At 37.1% G+C, this 18,967-nt stretch overlaps 1 protein-coding gene across 4 annotated transcripts in view; it reads right to left on the reverse strand.

The window, feature by feature from the left end:
* Positions 1–14,422, reverse strand: part of LOC18432663 (FAD/NAD(P)-binding oxidoreductase) — a 48,613-nt gene extending 34,191 nt beyond the window's left edge. For all 4 annotated transcript variants that reach the window (XM_011624500.3, XM_088866491.1, XM_006842766.4 and 1 more), the window contains exons 1-5: positions 14,200–14,422; positions 13,369–13,411; positions 2,855–2,930; positions 1,715–1,774; positions 1,545–1,595 (exon numbers count right to left, since the gene is read on the reverse strand). In XM_011624500.3, the coding sequence (XP_011622802.1) occupies positions 1,545–1,595; positions 1,715–1,774; positions 2,855–2,930; positions 13,369–13,411; positions 14,200–14,403 (434 nt within the window). In that variant the 5' untranslated portion in view covers positions 14,404–14,422. The remainder of the gene's footprint in view (positions 1–1,544; positions 1,596–1,714; positions 1,775–2,854; positions 2,931–13,368; positions 13,412–14,199) is intronic.
* Positions 14,423–18,967: the final 4,545 nt, after the last annotated feature.

Genomic DNA, 18,967 nt, shown 5'->3' on the forward strand with positions numbered 1-18,967 from the left:
ATTATAATAAATCGATCAATGAATGGAGAAAGAGAGGACTAACACAACATTGTATCTCCACTTGACCGATTAATACTGAAGATTAAAGGGGTCACCTTGGAGATTTCAAAACTACGGCACTTTCCAGAAGAGACTAAATATATTATAGTATTCAAAGCCAAAGGTTATCAAAACAAAAACATGTAGTAGTGAGAAAGGGCAGATCAGCCTCCAACGACGAGACACTGCCAATTGATTAGATATCACTGGAGCTACCTTTAGAGAAAAGAAAAGAAAACAGGACAAAAGTCTGGAATGCTATATCAGATCAAAAGCTTCATAAACCCAAATACTATTCTTACAATAATACTAACAAAAGCATTCGATTTAGCTGTACACTACATAAAGATTAATATATTAAACCAAAAGCAACATTATCTTATTCACCACAAGAACTTTTATGTGCACTGAGGCCTCTGCATTTATTCCTTTATTCTCTAAAGGCCAAGTGAGATCAATACAATTTGACCAATAAAAATAAAAAGAAAACAAAATGCCTACTATCAGCTACAAATTCGTGAGCTAGTTACGGAAGCGCCATTCCTAGTGAATGATCTTGTTCCTAGTACACGGTTTTTTGCTTGTTGATCCTCCTTGGGAGCATGCTCCTGAATGTTTATGATCCTGATCGCATTTAGCATGGGATCTCAATGCCATTTAATATGGGAATGTGATCCATACTGTTATTAGATACATGATACTCTTTTTTAAATTGATATACGAATAAACAGACTGTCAATTATAAAGATGGCTATATTCAGTAGCCCACTATACTACAGTAGTGTGTGTCTATAGATGCTAATTATATATCTTATATTAGTAGGAGATCGGAGACAAACCTCAAGGTTTCATGAGCACCATTGAAGGACAATGGTAGCTCATTGATAAATTGCAGTTGCCTTTATTGTCATGGCCCTACAATCTCAATTATTAAGGAACTCTCTCACTATGGAATTTCCATTGTGCATGTGTATATGATATTAAAAAATGGATCATTTGGTTTTGAATTTTTTACAATTTCACCCAATTTTATAAGTGCATATATAATATATGATATATATAACATATGTTTTAGAGTGCTCTCTGACATTTGTAATATATAAAGTTCATAATTTATAAATATAGGGGCTGTCCCAGACCAGCAATCCCATGCACTCCCAAGGGAGGGAACTCTAGGCAGGGACAATTCCCGCCTTACTCCTGCTCCCAACGACTATGCTTCAAATAAAAGCAAATATGGCCATGCTAACTTAAAGCGCCAAGGGCAGTGAGCTTATGACTTGTCCAATAGCCGGCCATTAATAACGATCAAGATCCAAAAATTTAGCAATCAAAATGATCATCAAACAAAAATCTAATGAGCTAACTCACCCAAAAAATAAAAAATAAAAATACGCACAAATGGTTTTAGAAAAGTTGAAAATAACATACAAAGTCAACAAACAAAACCTCCAATGTAGACTAAACTGCTAAGCATACATTATAGCTTTTTCAGGAAAACTTACGGGCGGATAACATATTTCGTCTTTCCTTCACTGTCTTTGCCAAATGGAGCTCTGCAAGCAGCATGAGTTATCTTTATGAGAAAAGGAGAAAAGTGGAAGTATAGACTTGCTTAATCACAAAACAAGTGAGTAAACCTCTTGTAAGGAAAAAAAAATGAATTGCAACATACCTTGTAAGGATGCATGAAGCAACACGAAGGCCTAAACTTAAACTATGGTCGAAGGAAAACCTGCAATTTGTGTGAAACAAATAATTTAAATGGACCACATGAGAGAGCCAATTCTGACAGAAAGACGAAAAGGACAAGAAAATTACAGAAGATGAATAAGAAAGAGATTAATATGAGAAGGATAACTAATTCCAATCCCACAGACATCTCTAATAGGTTGCAGTTATAAGCTATAGGGATTTCCCATACTCACAGTTATCTTCAGCATTAGGTATCATTAAAAAAAAAAAGGAATGCAAAGCTCAGAGAATGAATTGCATACAGAAAGGATCATCCCTAGAAGCTAGAGGTCACTCACATTCCATGTCACCATATTGTTCAAGATGTGGGTAAGTGACATGCCATATTTAATCGAAAAGACAAGCAAAAATGGTTTAAGCATAGATCAAGCAGAGCCTTGATTGACTGAGCATTACAGTTACCAAAAATTCTATTAAGGATCCAGATGATCTGAACAACAACTAAAGGAAAGTATTAGAGAGAATTTCTTGGTTAAACCTTAGTTCCTGGACATGCTTCAAGAACGTATGAAGGAATGAAAGTAGGAGTGTGATCTGACATGATTATCCCATGGGAACCACCAAGAGAGTATTAGTTTTGGTAGTGGATATGCTACCCATTAATATTCTAATAGTACTACTTCCTTTAACCATTCCTACTTCTTCCCCTTTACATGCTGCTTTGTTGTCCTTCTAGCAACCCCTTTCTTTTTCCACATACTGAATATTGAACAATTCCACAGAATCCTCCACCCTATTGTTAAGTAAGTTTGTAGTTAAGTAACATTTTTTAATACTTTACAACTTACACAACAAACTAATCATGAATATGACAATCTTAAACAAAGTTCATTTATATATATTTCTAACAGAAGGATACCTGACACCCATGAGCATTGGACTCAAAAAATGTGATTGCAATAAAGAAGAGTTTTGTGCAATGCATTTCAAGTTTGACAACCTCAAAAGAAAATTAATATATTTATATTTAAGCAAATAGTTCTTCATAAAAAAGAAAAATGAAAACTTTTCAAACAAAAGATTTAGTTAATCATCAGACAAAGAGTACTACATAATTTACCTAAATAAATGGGTGTTAGGGCTAACTTTTGCCTTTTCTAGCAACTTGAATTGAATCCACTTCTCTGGGTTGAGTGCTGCAAAACAAGCACATTCAATAAGAGATTCATGAAGAGAAAACAGTGTACCAAAGATTCTGATAACTATGCCATGGAATGTCCAGCATAAACTCTAAAAGCAGAAAAAGTCATAAGGTTAAACAAGTGATAGATGATCAATTGGGGAGTTTTCGTCGGAACCACCGTTTCTAGTGGGTATTTGAGGTGGTATGTCTTACTTTTATAGGTTAAGGTTGACGCCTGATAAACTTTTTTCAGAATTAGCCGAGGAGTTTGCCATTTGGGTCAAAAGCAGAATTATTAGACCACGTATAAAAGGCTCTTGAGGAGGGCAAGTCAAACAACTCATCCTGCTGGATAAAAGCTTCAAAGCGAGGCATACAAGCTGAAAGATTAGGGGAAGAGGAAGACTCGCTAGACGACCTAATTATATTAACATCCCCCCAATACACCACGGAGTATTAAAACGAGAAAAAACTCCAGATAATTCATCAAAAAAAGCTCTATACCCAACAGAATTTGAACCATACACATTAGTTAAAAGCCCATTGAAATTGTCTAAGGGACCCAAAAATAACACATATACATGTCTTTCAAAAATAACAAAATCAACACTATGAAGCACTCTGGGATCCCACAAAATCAATCAACCAACCGACGAGCCAGAAGAATCAGAACCCACAAAATTCAAAGGTCTCCTACCCCACACTTCTCTGGCTAACTGAAAATTCGAGAACACCAGTTTGGTTTCTTGAAGCAAAATGACATCTGGTTTTTCCACACCAAAGAAAAACAAGTCGTCTCCTTTTCGTCTAACACTGTTTAGACCCCGAACATTCCAGCAAACGAGATTCATTCAGAAACATAGCCAGCACCATGCCTGGTGGTTGTTGAAGAACCGGCACACATGGTCACACAAGGCTCAGAGTGTGCATGAGTAGAAGATATGCAATCATCCTTTTGACATACCAGGTTGTCCAATTCCCTTTGACTTCGTTCACCTACCAACACGACCAACCGGGCTTGCCTTCCCGCCGAGAACTGGATTTCCAGTTTTCCTAGGCCTACATCCCTTGGTCCACGGATTAGCAAAGCGGGCCGATTAGATGAATTGATTCCGGGGTATGCCTGTCAAGGTATGCAGGGCAATAAGGCAAGCAAGACTGCAGGAAGAGAAGAACTATGCAAGAGGTGCTGCCTGCTGTCCATAAGGCTAGGAAGGCGAGAGCAAAAATGAGGAGTAATGATAAGTCAACAATTGAAAATCTTGAAAATAGACGGTCCAGATAATGTGTTACAAAATGCACTATTTTTAGGAGTTGAAATCCTTTTTCTTCATTTTCATATATCTTGTGGTCGAGATGATCAATTGGAAGATTTTCCAGTGTCGGACCAACCTTTTCTAGTGGGTTTTTGATGTGCGCCTCACTTTTATAGTATAAGGTTGATGCCTTGTGCAATCTTTCCATATGCACATGTGTGTGTGCATGTGTATATAAATATCAATTACGAATCTGCCCGTACACATGTTAAAATACAACTCTTAATGATACGTCAATATCTCAAGAACTACCACAAACAAAAGTAGCATGTAGGAAAGTGCCAAACAATCCTTAACTCAAGACTTCCCCTCAAATTTAAACTAAGATATCAAACAATGCCAATCTCCATTTTCAGTGTTTATTTTAGGCTGTGCCACCACTTTTATGAGAATATCTTCCATATAAGTCTTCACAAAAGATGTTGGAACTCGGAATGGATATCAAGCTCATGGTAAAATAATTATCTGAATTGAATAGTTATATGGAAGGGATATCAAGCCCAAAGGTAATGTTTAAGCCACATAATGTCATGCCATATCCCTCCTTGTATCGGGGCAACCGACCCAATCCACACTACCATATGCACCCAACTCTAGTGAACATATACAAGAACAACAGTGATTGATTCGGCCAAGTAATTCAAAGCAAAATTCAAAAAAGTTATTCTAAGACTTAGGATTTATTAGAGGCTACTCAGCTTGTATGCACCCAAGTCTTGTTGGGTATTTATGGCCATTAAAGGCCTTATGAGAGCTTGTAATCAATATTAATTATAGTGGAACAATGAACTCCAGTAGAAGTATAGTCCAGAGGGACCGAAATAAGCAAATGCTATTTGTTAATACTCAGACTAAGCTTAACGCGCTAAGCCAGTCGAGTTGGAAAACCCTTAATTACTGGGCATAGAGCACAACCGAGGAAGGTTAGCTGATCTCTTGTGAGGTCACAGTAGTGAGTCATGGGACTGTGTGATCCTTATGCATGATGGTATGCCTGTAGAGACGAAGGCCAAAGCCTCATCATTGAACCATCACACGGCATTGAACCATCACACGGCATGCACATATGATAGCCGTATTGAGACAAAGAGTCACCATTGAGGATGATATGTGTACATGTGCCATAGATGACCCCTATGTAACATAAAGTTGTGGTTGCACCAGGTCTATGTGACTTTGGACTTATCTCTAGCGGAGAACTTGTAATCCATAGACTGGGATTGTATCTCCTCACCTATTAGATGATTTTGGTAGCTCAATCATGAACCTCTGCGATGGTCTATGGATCATGAGAACTGCTAGGTCAGTTTGTGAAAGTGAGTGTGCATTATAGTCCACAATAGAAGATGGAGTGCTTCGACAAATTAATAATTCATTGACCTAGTTGGATCCAAATCCCATCAAAATTATTTAGAATTAATTATTTTGATGTTAAAATATTTTTAGATTAATAGTTTGAATTTTTAGAAGTCTCTGGATATTTTATTTTAAATGAAATTATAAATAGAGAGAAATTGAATTTTTACTATTTTAAATATTCAAAGAGAAAAATAAAATAATTAATCTTTTCTAAAAATCATTTTACTATTTTATAAACACATAATATATGGGGGCACATAGTGGTGTGTGGGGCCCACTAGAGGCCCCTTATGTTGCACGGATTCTTTCCTATTTTGCAAGCTTGTAAAACTAGCAATTCAATCAATTAAGAGAAAAGGGAAAGTTTGGAAATTAATTTAATTTTTCAAGTTTAAGAATATTTAAGAGATAATATGGATATAAAAAGTATATCTTATATATTTTTCATATTTTATTTATTTGAAGGGATTAGGTTAAAGAAGCTGAAGGATAAGGTTCTAGTATCTTCCCTTTAATCATCATGGCTGATCTAAGGGTTGTATGGCTAAGATATCTCAACCCACAGGTCTCCTTTGATCAGTGGTCTGGATCTTTTCTCTATAAAGATGGCTAACCCTAAGAAACCCTAACCTTAGAGAAAATCTATAAATAGGCACCATAGCGGTCCTAATTCTCTACATGTTAAGCTCTCTCTCTCTCCCTCTCTAGGTGGAACGCCACCCTCTCTCAATCTCTAGCTTGATCTCTCATCTCTCTCTCCTGCTTAGAAAAGAAAGAGAAATAAGGGGCACGCCCTAAGCTTTGTGAAAGGGGGGGCACACCCCAAGCTTTGTGAAAAGGGGGGTAGGGTACCATACTAGGTATTGAGACCTAGCCTACTATTCTAGGTATTGAGACCTAGCATGGCCTACCATGCTAGGCATTGAGACCTAGGGTACTATACTAGGTATTGAGACTTAGTCTTCCATACTAGGTATTGAAGCCTAGTACACCATGCTTAGGCATTGAGGCCTAGCCTTGTAATTGTTCCACCATTGCTCTCTGATTTAAAAGGGTTGATAGCCCGAGGTTTCCCATACATTAAAAGATCAAAAAAAGACCTTGATCCCGTGCGCCATCAAAGGAGGAGACCCGGAGTTGGGTGTGTAAAGTCCAGTTGAGGTAATCTTCTGGCAATTTATTTTTTGTTTATGCAGTCATGTGTTTCATGATCCCAAGTCCAAGTTTATGCAATTTTGTTTATGTAATAAAGAGTTGTGAAAATGGAAACAAGTGAGTCCTTGGGATTCCTTTTGTTTTATTTTTTCTCATTATTTATTTAGACATCTGTAAGTAATCCAGGTGGTGAAAATAAAGAAAAGAAAGAAAAATTTTAATCAATATACACTTACCCAGCTTACATAGTCCAACTTTCAAGTCTAACTACAAAAACTCACCTACAAATAAGCTTAGGATGGAACCTACCAAGTCTTTTCAAGGACTCAAGGCTTCAAAAAATGCTAGGCGGCCCCTAGGCAGCCTACTTGGCGCCCAGCGCCTAGGCGGGCATCCAAAACCTCGAGCGCCCCGTAGTTTTAAAAAAACGAGAAACGCCTAGGTGCCCGCCCAGGTACATCCGCCCAAGGCGCCCGCCTAGCCTGCCTAGGCGCCCGCTTAGGCACTCGCCCAGGTACATCCTCCCGTGAAGGGCTGCCTGAGTTTAAGCGGGCGGATTTTTGGTCTAGGCCGCCTAGGCGCCAGGCAGACCATTTTTTAAAACATTGCAAGGACTTGAGCAAGATCACAAGAAATGGAAAAAACACTTACATATGTTCAGAGCTAAAAGTTGTATATTTCTATTATCTATTGATAGAATCACTTTTGCTTCAAAAAAAAAAATTTAAAACTAAGGACATTGGGAGTCCATCACTTGTCACTAATATACAATCGAATATGTTTTAGCTAAGTTTAAAAGCTTTATATTCTAAAGCATCCATCCAAAGTTCTAACTTTGTGTTGACACCGCCTCTAGTCTCATTAATCAAAACTAAGTGATCCACAAACAATATGCATCGCGGTACCTCATCATGTAAGTGCCTAATTAACTCTTCCATAACTAAAATAAAAAGATATAGGCTTACACTAGCCCGTGATGTAGGCCGGTTGTCATCGAAAACTCACTTGTCTCTCCACTAGTTGTCCTCACACTAGTTAGCGCTCCCTCGTACATCTCTCACTACATCGATATATCCTCTAAAGATCCTTTCTTTTCCAACATCCACCAAATTAAGTCCCTAAGTACCTTATCGTATGCTTTCTCTAAATCAATAAAGATCATGTTGAGGCCTCTCCCCTTCTCCCTAAACTTCTCAAGCAGTTGCCTAATTAGGAAAGTAGATTCAATTGTTGACCTACCTGGCATAAAGCCGAACTAATTTTCTGATACATTTGTTTCATGTCTTAATCATTGTTCAACCACTCTCTCCCACAACTTCATAGAGTGACTCATAAGTTCGATCCCTTGATAGTTTGTGCGGTTTTGTATGTTTCCTTTGTTCTTGTAAATAGGTACGATAGTACTTTTTTTCCATTCCTCTGGCATTTTCTTTGTTCACAACATCTTGTTGAACAGCTTGGTCAGTCAAAATATGTCAATCTCTCCAATGCACTTCCAACCTCTATCAGGTTACCATCTAGTCTTAAAGCTTTCCTACCTTCATTCTTCTCAAAGCTTCTTTCACTTCAGATATAATAATCTTGCAATTGTATCTATGACCTTTAACTTCATTTATGTCAAAGGTTTCTCTTAACGTTGTGCTCGTCAATAATAGTAGTGATATCCATTAAAAAAGGGGAAACATGCAAGGGACACCCATTCAATTCTCAAAAATTAGCTCATTTCCTATTACCTGAAATTCAAACATCATAAAATCCCCCACCATCTTCCATTTCTAAAAGAGCCTTACGATTCCAGTACCTAAAACCTTAAAGTCTTGGTTAATGAGAAGGATGCAACATGAGGAATTTGTTTCTTTTAATGAAGGGAAAAAAGGAACAGATGTCAAATCACCAAAGTAATATCAAGAGTGCTTCAATACAAGAACCACGAAGTAGACTAAAGATGTTCCCATTACTCAGCCTCACAAGCTTTCCTAGGGATAAAACCATACTTGCCTACAATTTATAGTACGCTACTACTTGTATATGCCTAACATACCTGTGTCAACACAATTCAAGATCGATACAACTACCAGAGACTGCTAAAACACTTGTAAATATAAAATACTATAAATATAAAGAAATAATATGAATAAATATAAATTATGCACCATGATATGGAGACATGTACTAATGCATCAAATGCACATATTTATCCATTATATAGGCTATATCAGATAGGATACTTGTATCCACATCCATGTCCTAGATTTTGGGAAATGCCAAGTTGTCGTAGTTTCACTCTCCTCATCCATGCTTGTATCCGGAAAAGTGCATCTTAGCCAACAAGTAAAATGTAATAATACACCACATTAAAATCATTGCCTAAAATACAATGATTCTCAATACATGCCTTTCCAAATAGAGAGATTTCTTATACTTACCCGAAGATGTGATACGTAATAAGCCACTTGTAATACACAGTTATCATTCTATAACATAGCTTCGTCTATTCAAATGACCAATAACAATATTGAATAATGTACTAGGACTCAAGTAGCCAGATCATTAATATCTCCCAATAGTGTTCATTAAGTAAATTGCTACTGCTCCTTTGCTCATACTCACAACTCACAATTGGAATCAAGGGATGGCAACAAGCTCTAAAAAAGAATATGCCCAATATTTCCTCTTCTAGTTGTATAATCCTAGTTGAGCCTCATATTTCCTCTTTATATAATCCAAGTTGTAGGCCATTACCGAAAAACAATCATATTATAAAAACTTGGCAATGAAATAGAAATTATCAAAACTTAGAAGAGCATAAAAATGTTAAGAAAAACGTTAAACAAATAGTAAGTAAAGCTAAACTTAAGGCATATGATAATCTAAACAATAAACTTGGAACAAGAAAAGGCGAAAAAAATGTCTTCAAATTAGCAAAAATGAGAGAAAAAAAGTGTAGGGATTTAGAACATATTAAATGCATTAAGAGTGAGGATCAAATGGTCTTGGTGAAAGATGAAGAAGTCAATGAAAGGTGGAGAGCTTATTTTCCATAATTATTAAATGATGAACACAATGGATACACAACAGTAGAAGGAACCATAGGCAAATTAGGGCAGAGGCTTTTTAAGACAAAGCCTCATAAGAATTTTCTTCTAAAATATGAGATCTCATGAGATTTTGTTTTTGACTTTGGCCTCCCACTTTTTATAGAGGGATATATAGACTGCTTTGCCCCTCTTTTAAAAGCAATATCTTAAAGCTTCTCATCTCTTAACTTTTTTCCCACGGTTTCTTCCCTCCTCTCACATCCACAATATAACCCAATGCATTCTTCTTTTCTCTCACATTCTTTCATATTCTCTTTAAAAAATGTGAGAAGAGGCAAGAATGGGGCTGAGGTTGAGAGAGAGAATGTGAATGGAGGCAAAAATGAGATTGGGTTTCCAGAGAAAGAATATGAGAGGAGGCAAGAAATGGGTTGGGCTTCTAGAGAGAGTGTGATTGGAGAAAATTGAGATTAGATTTCTAGAGAGAGAATATGAGATGAGACAAAAATTGGGTTGCGTTTTTATAGAGAGAATGCAATAGTGGAGAAGAACCAGTGTTCACAAAATCGAACTGGAACGGTTAACAGGACACCGGCCTGGAAGCGGTTTAAACGGCCCAACCGGTAAACCTGCCAATTCAACCGCTCTAATCGGGCAAGTCTTGGGCAGTCAAAAAAGTGTTAAAAAAATTAAAAAAAACAAAATCTACTAAAATATAAAAAGCATATAAAGAATGATTAAAACAAAACACATTCAAATGAAGTGGAAAATTAATGAAAAAATTGATTTTAACCCATTTTATATTTTCCAAGGGCTATTTTTAAACTTTTCTAAAAAAAATGGGAAAGTATAAAAGTGAGTATTAATGACCAAAACAAATTTTAATCTTTACCATAATGTAAAGAATATGTAAAAATGCATTACAAATCAAATTCCTTACTTTAGAGAATTTATATACATTTTTTTGAATTTTTTTTTTTAAAAATACTGGTTGATCACCCTAACCGCTCAAAACCAGAACCGATCTAACCAAGCGGTTAGCGATTAGATCAGGCGATTTTGCGAACAATGAAAAGAACATGTTCGGTGTTTAGAGGAGAAAAAAATTTTCAAAAATAAGTTTTCAACAAGTCTAATATCTTAAAAGTAGAGCCTAACAAGGCTTTATTCATAAAAATCCCTAGATACATTCGCTTTGAAGATGATGAAGATAGAAAAGGCTTTAGAATGAGATGGTATCCCAATAGAGGTTTGGAAGTACATAGGGGTATATTGGCATTGACTGGCTGACCAAGTTGTTCAACAAGGTGTTAAGAACAAAAGAAATAGTAGGCGAATGGAGGAAAAGTATTGCAATACCTATTTATAACAACAAATGAGACATACAAAATTGTGCGAACTATTGAGTGATTAAACTTATGAGCCACATTATGAAGTTATGGGAGAGAGTGATTAAGCAACAACTAAGGCATGAAACGAGTGCATCAGAAAACCAATTCGGTTTTATGTCAGGGAGGTCAATTGAGGTGATTTTCTTACTTGGACAACTAATAGAGAAGTTTAGGGCTAAGGAAAAAGACCTCCATATGGTCTCCATTGATCTAGAGAAAGCTTATGATAAAGTGCCTCGAGATTTAATTTTGTGGGTGCTGGAAAAGAAAAGTGTCTCCAGATACTATACCGATATGGTGGGAGATATGTACGAGGGAGCACTAACTAGTTTGCAAACAACTGGTAGAGAAACAAGTGAGTTTTCAGTGACAATAGGTCTACATCAGGGGTCACCATTGAGCTCATACCTTTATGTCTTAGTTATGAATGACCTACCTAGGCACGTACAAGATGAGGTACTACGGTGTATATTGTTCTTGGGCGACAGTTTTAATTGATGAGACCTGAAGCAACAACATAAAGTTAAAACTTTGAAGAGATGCTTGAGAATCCAAAGGTTTTAAAATTAGCCAGACTAAGACAAAATATATAAAATGCAAGTTTAGTAATAATAAGAGTAAAGACGAGGAAGTTGAGATTGACGCTAAGAAATACCAAAAAGAGCGCATTTTTTATATCTTGGGTCGATAATCTAGAAAATTGAGAGATTGAGGAAGATATTGCGCATAAAATTAAAGCTAGATGGGCAAAGTGGAGATACGAAAAGGAAGTTTTATATGACCGAATACCAATGAAGTTAAAGGGGGAGTTCCATAGGACAGCTGTGAGACCAGTTTTACTTTATGGGGCGGAGTGTTGGACGGTCAAGAAACAAGATATTCATAGGATGAGTGTAGCTGAGATGAGGATATTGCAATGGATGAGCAGCAAGACAAGAAGAGATAGAATTCGAAATGAATACATTTGGGAGAACTTAAGTATGGCTCCAATAGGCGATAAGTTGTGAAAGTAGACTTAGATGGGTAGGCCATGCGCAGCGCAGACCCAGTATGGCACCAATTGGACGGTGCGAATTTGTTCAAGTGGAAGGCTCAAAAGGGATAAGAGTTAGGCCCGAAAGAACATGGTTGGAAGTAGTGAGAAAAAATACAGGGACATATGGCCTCACTGAGGTATGACCCCTGATAAAGCAAAATGGCGGACCAGGAATCGTGCAGTCAACCCCAAATAGTTGGGAAAATGCCCAAATAATGATGATGATAATCCAAGTTGTACTTTTGAGACAACTAATACTCAAGTGGATTCAATCCAACCTTTAGTACATGTGTCTAATTGGTTCCCTCGCATCCTAATTTCAGCTTAATGAAATGTAGCTTATAACCCTCGTCCTCAAGTAGAGAGCATATTGCTTCACAAGAAACCTGAATATAAAGAAAAGTTTAGAGAATTATTAACACTATTGAGAAGTAGCTTCATCAACTTTGCTTCTTTCAAATCTTCACCTAGCATGACTATCCACAGAAAACACATCAAGTATCTAGATTTTCAACCCTTGAACTCCCTAGTTTAACTAAATATGGAACTCACCAAGGACTTTGTGAGCCAGTGAACCGTACACATCATATGAATCTTCCTTGAGAGGACATTTATCGGTTCCTAATCTTTAAGGCATATCTTTTCACAAATAAATTGTGTTAGAAGTTCCTTACTCTCCCAGAATCATAAACATGATCCTTACTCTTCCAGAATCATAAACATGATAAAAGCATCATCTAGTGGCATTTTATAATGTTATTCTTTGACCAAAGTATCCAGTGCATGCATTCCTACTTTACAATGAAATTAGTTGAACACATAGAAAGTTATGCATGTTTTGCTTAAGAGAAGTGGTTCTATCTCTATCTTACACTTCAAAGTTCAAATTTGAAACAGATTGAGGCATCAAAGTTGAGTTCAAGAATATGATGGAAATATCAAATGGATGTGAATAGTTAAGAGTTATATGGACTAGCCATCTCATTCTGCGAACAAAAAGAAGGAATACATAAATTGTAAATGGAACAACAGTATTGCACTCGTGCAAATACAGTTGGCAATTATCAAAGGGGGGAGTAGAAGAGGCATGAATTACAAGGATACATTTCCATCCAATTATGAATAAACACTATTTTGTAACAAAGGGACTACATACCTCCACTTCGAGCAGAATCTTCTGGTTGTGAGTCTAGCTGAACCTGTCAACACAAATGAAAAGATCCCTAGTAATTTGAATTTGGATCAAAAGCAAAAAGGAACACTAGCAAAATACAGTCGTAAGAGAAAATAGTTACATTTGCAGAACAAGACCAAAATATTGGTGAAACGCCTTTTAGCTTTCAGATTTAAGCATTATCAATACAATCGAAATGGTTGGCATATTTCACCTAAAGTTGTGAGAAATAAATAAATAAATTATTCAAAGAATGAGAAAAAAAAAGGAATATATATAAACAATGACAAAGTGAAAAATCAATGATGAAACTAATGCATGAATCCCCAATTGTACCCAAGTTTTAAAATATACTTAATATTCTTAAGATAGATGTCCGTAACAGATATGAACTTATAAGGAGATTTGAATCCCTGAAATTAAATCTTCGTTTCATTTTTTGTTTTTGCTACATATTTTCAGTTTAGTCATGCATCTCATTTGAAAAATCGCAATAACAAACAAGCGAATAGATCCATGTGTAGACACCAACTAAGAAAAAGCAAAGAGATGGAAATAAAATAATTCAATATACAGAGAAAAAAGGAAAAAAATTATGACAAAGAATAAAACATGAAATAAAGTGTCCAAACCCATAAATTACCAAAATATTTCCACCAAAACCATGATTACTGGGAAAAGTAACCAACAACACGTTTTTACTCAAAATGACTGAGTTAGTTGGAACACAGAGAAATCAAAACTAATTCAACTCCTCACAATCACATCTTCTATGAAAAAGATGCAAAATAAAAAAGGAAAGTGGGAGGTTACCTTATCATCAGAGAACAAGTACAAGTACGCCAGACCACCTGAAATTGCAGAAATGGCTCCAAAATGGGCCTTGCTTTTTTTCCATAACTCCTCAGAGGTTGTGTGAAAGGAAGGAGAAGAAGCCATGGAGCTCAAATTGGATTGAGCCCTTGATCTAAGAGCCACAGGAGCAGTTCTGGCAAAGCGCTTCAGAAGAAGAGCCATTGTCGAGGAAGAAGAAGTCGGTTCTTTGACAAGCTTGTGGATTGATTTAATGAATTGAGCAAGCTCCCGCGGGAGCATAAATTTATCTTTTTAACGGTTTTGTTTGAAAGGGAGGGGAGCTAGGGTGTGGCAATGGACGGGACCGACCCGGGTCTGGTTATGGGTCCAAAATTTGGACCCAGCAATCGGGTCGGGTCCAAATGCAGGACCCAAAATATTGAGTGGGGTCCAGGTCCGGTGAGGTACAGATCCCACATTTTCCAATTTATGAAGTTTATGTGCATGGGAGAGAGAAATAATGAATGATTTTAGGAGAGGAGAGATTTTTATGGAATGCGGAGAGAGAAATAAGGAAAGTAAGAGAGAGTGTCACGACTCCACTCCCTACCATCTCTGTCGGACCCACAAAGGGCTAAGTCCGGACCCGTCGGAGGACAATAGGGCGTGGAGTCATGACCACAGGTAGCGAGTGCCACTCAGACCGGAGTCCTCTCAACATTATGAAGAGAAAGAATTTCCAGTATCAAAGACAACCACAAAAGAAACGAAAAAAATGAAACACAATACATGTCAATATAGTCTATTGGACAAACAAGTCCCAAAAATACATATAACACTCCAAAATAGTACATATGGGTCTAAGGCACAAAGGCCCAACATCAAGACATATACGAACTTAGAAAAAATTATATGGCCAGACAGCCGACCAAAACGTATATTGTAAAATGGAGCTTCAACCAAAGGGGGGTAAGGGACCCCAAGCGCAACCACCAAGACATGTCATTCCAAACACGCTGGCTATCACTCTACATGGAGGGAAAATTTAAAAAAGTGAACTGTAAAGCCCAGTAAATAGATCTAGGTGTCATGCAATCATACTTACAAATATCACATCACAACAATAATCATGGTCTTATGCAAATCTTACAAAACATGGAGTCATGTGTCAAATTCACATATAAATAAACGTGTCATGCATGATTTGTTTCATGCTAGAGTAATAACAAATCAGATTCATTAGATATGATTGTAACAAGAGTCGATCAAATCATTCGAGCATGAGTGTCATAACAGCTCAAAACAGTTATGCACGTATGTAACAAGCATAATTTAGATCAAAAGATACCAACTAACTCTTGAAGTAGAAGCCCCATTATCTGGCAAGTCAAATCCTGATGCGTAAAGCCTCTACCATTACAACCAAGAGGAAGCACCACCAACAGGTAAATCTGTTGCGTAGTGCCTCACACACACACACGGTCCCCAGCGTGCTTTGGGACTTTTGATAGGTATTGGCCTTGCAAGACACGGCCCTCTCATGTGCCTTTTGGCAAGAGAGCGTTACACTACTAAATGGGTCTCAATAAGTAGTGCCTCACATAATTTTTGAAGGAATGACCACCCAACACGCACACACACTCCTAATTCTCATCCTATCATAGAGGCTTAGGGAAAAATAACAGCTGCCGGCACAAATATCTCATCATATCATAATAGAGGCATGTCTTTATGCGCCCATATCTTATTAGAAGCATGTTACCAGGCACACATATCTTATCAAAAGCATGTTGTCATGCACACATATTTTATTAAAAGCATGTTACTATGCATACTTATCTTATCAAAAGCATGTTGCCATGCACACATATCTTATCAGAAGCATGTTGTCATGCACATATATCATATCAGAAGCATATTACCATGCACACATATCATATCAGAAGCATGTGGTCATGCACACATATCTTATCAGAAGCATGTTGTCATGCACACATATCTTATCTTAAGGATGTTATCATACACACATATCATATCAGAAACATGTTATCATGCTTGGATCATATAACAGAACCATGTCTCTATGAATCATATTAGAAGCACATCATACACATAATCACAAAAATATCAACATACCTAGAGCATGCTATACATATAATCACAAGAACCATCATTATGTCATATTATCATTCTAGATATATTGTCATGCAATATCATGTCATATATCAATGCAATAGACATCACTATGTCATATTATCATGCTTATCAATTCTAGATACATTGTCATGTCATATATCAATGGAAAATATGTCACTATGTCATATTTCTGATTTTTCAGTATGAACACTGTCCACATTTAATGGCATATCATTAAATTTAAAGATCGTTCAACCTTGCAACAACTTTTATGACAATCCAGATTCATAAAAAAAACAACTTTTATGTAGGAAGTAACCCCAAATATCGGTCTAAAGTTTGTCAAACTATTTGATGTTCTAGAATGAAATTTCTGTTTTGCGCAGCAGAAAATCCAGGATGACACCTTACTTGAGAAATGACCATAACTTTCAAACCATAAGGAATTTTATTATGAATCCAAAACCAATGTTTAACTAGACTCATCTATCAATTAAACTCTTCACAAAAAAATATGTTAAATTCCTGGAATTTCATTTCACAGATCTGACATGCTTCAACAAACAGTTAACAACTTTCAAACTAAATGAGATATTACAAATGGGTCTATTCCATATAGAAGTACATTCAACATACTACTGAACAACCAAATTTTATGGTTTAAGGAATGGTTTATGGTGCCCTAACAATCTCTCAAACAGGGACCACACTTCTGGAAATCGGAATACACTCTAACAGAATTTTAGTAGCATGCACCCACACTCAAATTTCACATTTTAATTGGGCAAGGAAACATGCATTAACATAAACATGACACCATGAAAACTAAATCTACTTACCTACTCCAATTGAAACTTCCAAGGTGCAAAGCTCAACAAGTTCCACTTCGATTGCCAAGCATCAAGTGGATTGGGTTCAAGCTTCAGAGGTTAAGGGCTTAGGAGGGTGGGGGGGATGATGGGACTTGGAGGGGTTTAAAGGCTAAGGGGAAAAAAGGGCAAGTGAGGACGTGAAGAGGTGATGACAGAGAGAAAAAACCAAATTAATGAGTGAATATAAGCATGGGGGGAAGCATGCATGTGCCGCAAGTGATCATGCATGAGGAGAGAGAATGCATGCTTGAGGAACACAATAATGGGGGTAGAAGCATGTATGTACCATATGACACTCAAGTGATCATGCATGAAGAGAGAGAATACATGCTTGATGAACACAATGATAGGGGTGGAAGCATGCATGCGCCACATGATACTCAATTGATTATGCATGAGGAGAGAGAAAGCATGCTTGGGAGAGAAAGAGCATGAGAGAGAAGAAATACCCTAAGCCCACCAAACGCCACTTGAGCCCAACCGCACACTTAACCATCCGTGCTCCATGCGCACTCATTACCCGCGCTCAACTGCGCACTCATCCATCCGCACTCCACGCGCACTTGTCTACCCGCTCCAGCTGCTCACTCATCGACATTCATTTCTCTGGAAAAGTCTCAGACCTTACAAAGAGTGAGCGAGAGATTTAGAGGTGATGAGAGGTTAAGATATTTTTATGAATGCTTTTGTGAAGGAGAGAGAGAGAGAGAGAGAGAGAGAGAGAGAGAGAAATGGGGAGAGTGATAATGGGTGTAGTGAGATGGAAAGAGAAATAGGAAATAAAATATATATACATATATAAAAGATATTGGTTGTGAATATGTTATATTGAAATATTGGTTGCTAATATCTTGACGACAGTGGTTGCCAATGTATTGTTGGAAAAATTACAAAAAAAAACCCCAAGACTACACTTTCTATGCAACTTTCACCAACCTAACTTTTTCTCTCACTTTTTTCCCCAAAATAAACTTTCTATGCAAATACCCCCCCCCAAACAAAAAAATAAATAAAAAAACTACCTAAACTATCCCCCCTTACTTTTACCTTACCCATGCCTATCTCTCCTCTCTCTCACCAAAATAACGCTCTGGCACTGTGTAAGTGCGGTCCGACAGTGGATCAAGTGCTTCGGCACTGTGTAAGTGCGATCCGGCTGTGGAACACTTTGGAGTCACAAGGTTCTGACACTGTATAAGTGCGGTCCGACAGTAAATGTTTTGGAGTCATAGTACTCTGGTAGTTTCAAAGGTGGTCCGACAGTAGAACTTTTGAGTCATTGGGCTCCGGAAGTTGCAAAGGGAGATTCGGCAATAGAATTTCTGAGTCACTGGGCTCCAATAGTTGCAAAGGGTAGTCCGGTAGTACTCAGTTTCGGTCCGACAATGCTATGGTGCACTCCAACAATGTGCTACTGGGGTTCGAAAGTCAAAGTCAAATCTGGCCAAATTGATTTTTGCACACGGGGATGGCATTTTTGTCTAAAAAAAAATGATTGTCCCCCTTGGGGTATATTTGCATGGAAAGTTTGTTTTTGGAAAAAAAATGAGAGAAAAAGTTAAGTTATGAGTAAGTTGCATAGAAAGTGTACTCTTGGGGTCTTCTTGTAATTTTCTCTATATTATTTATTGAAGGTACATTCTCTCTTGAGTCCTAAAAATAGGGTATCTTGCAACACTTTATCTAGACAATCAATTTTCAAGATTTTCAGATGTTCATAGATTTACTTGATTTGATCCCTTTTTGGAGTTTAAGATTTTATAATTAGAGATGAAAAT

The sequence above is a fragment of the Amborella trichopoda genome, chromosome 5 (assembly GCF_054954075.1).
Source record: "Amborella trichopoda isolate Santa Cruz 75 chromosome 5, AtrichopodaSantaCruz75HAP2 v2.0, whole genome shotgun sequence".
In the NCBI taxonomy this organism is placed as follows: domain Eukaryota; kingdom Viridiplantae; phylum Streptophyta; class Magnoliopsida; order Amborellales; family Amborellaceae; genus Amborella; species Amborella trichopoda.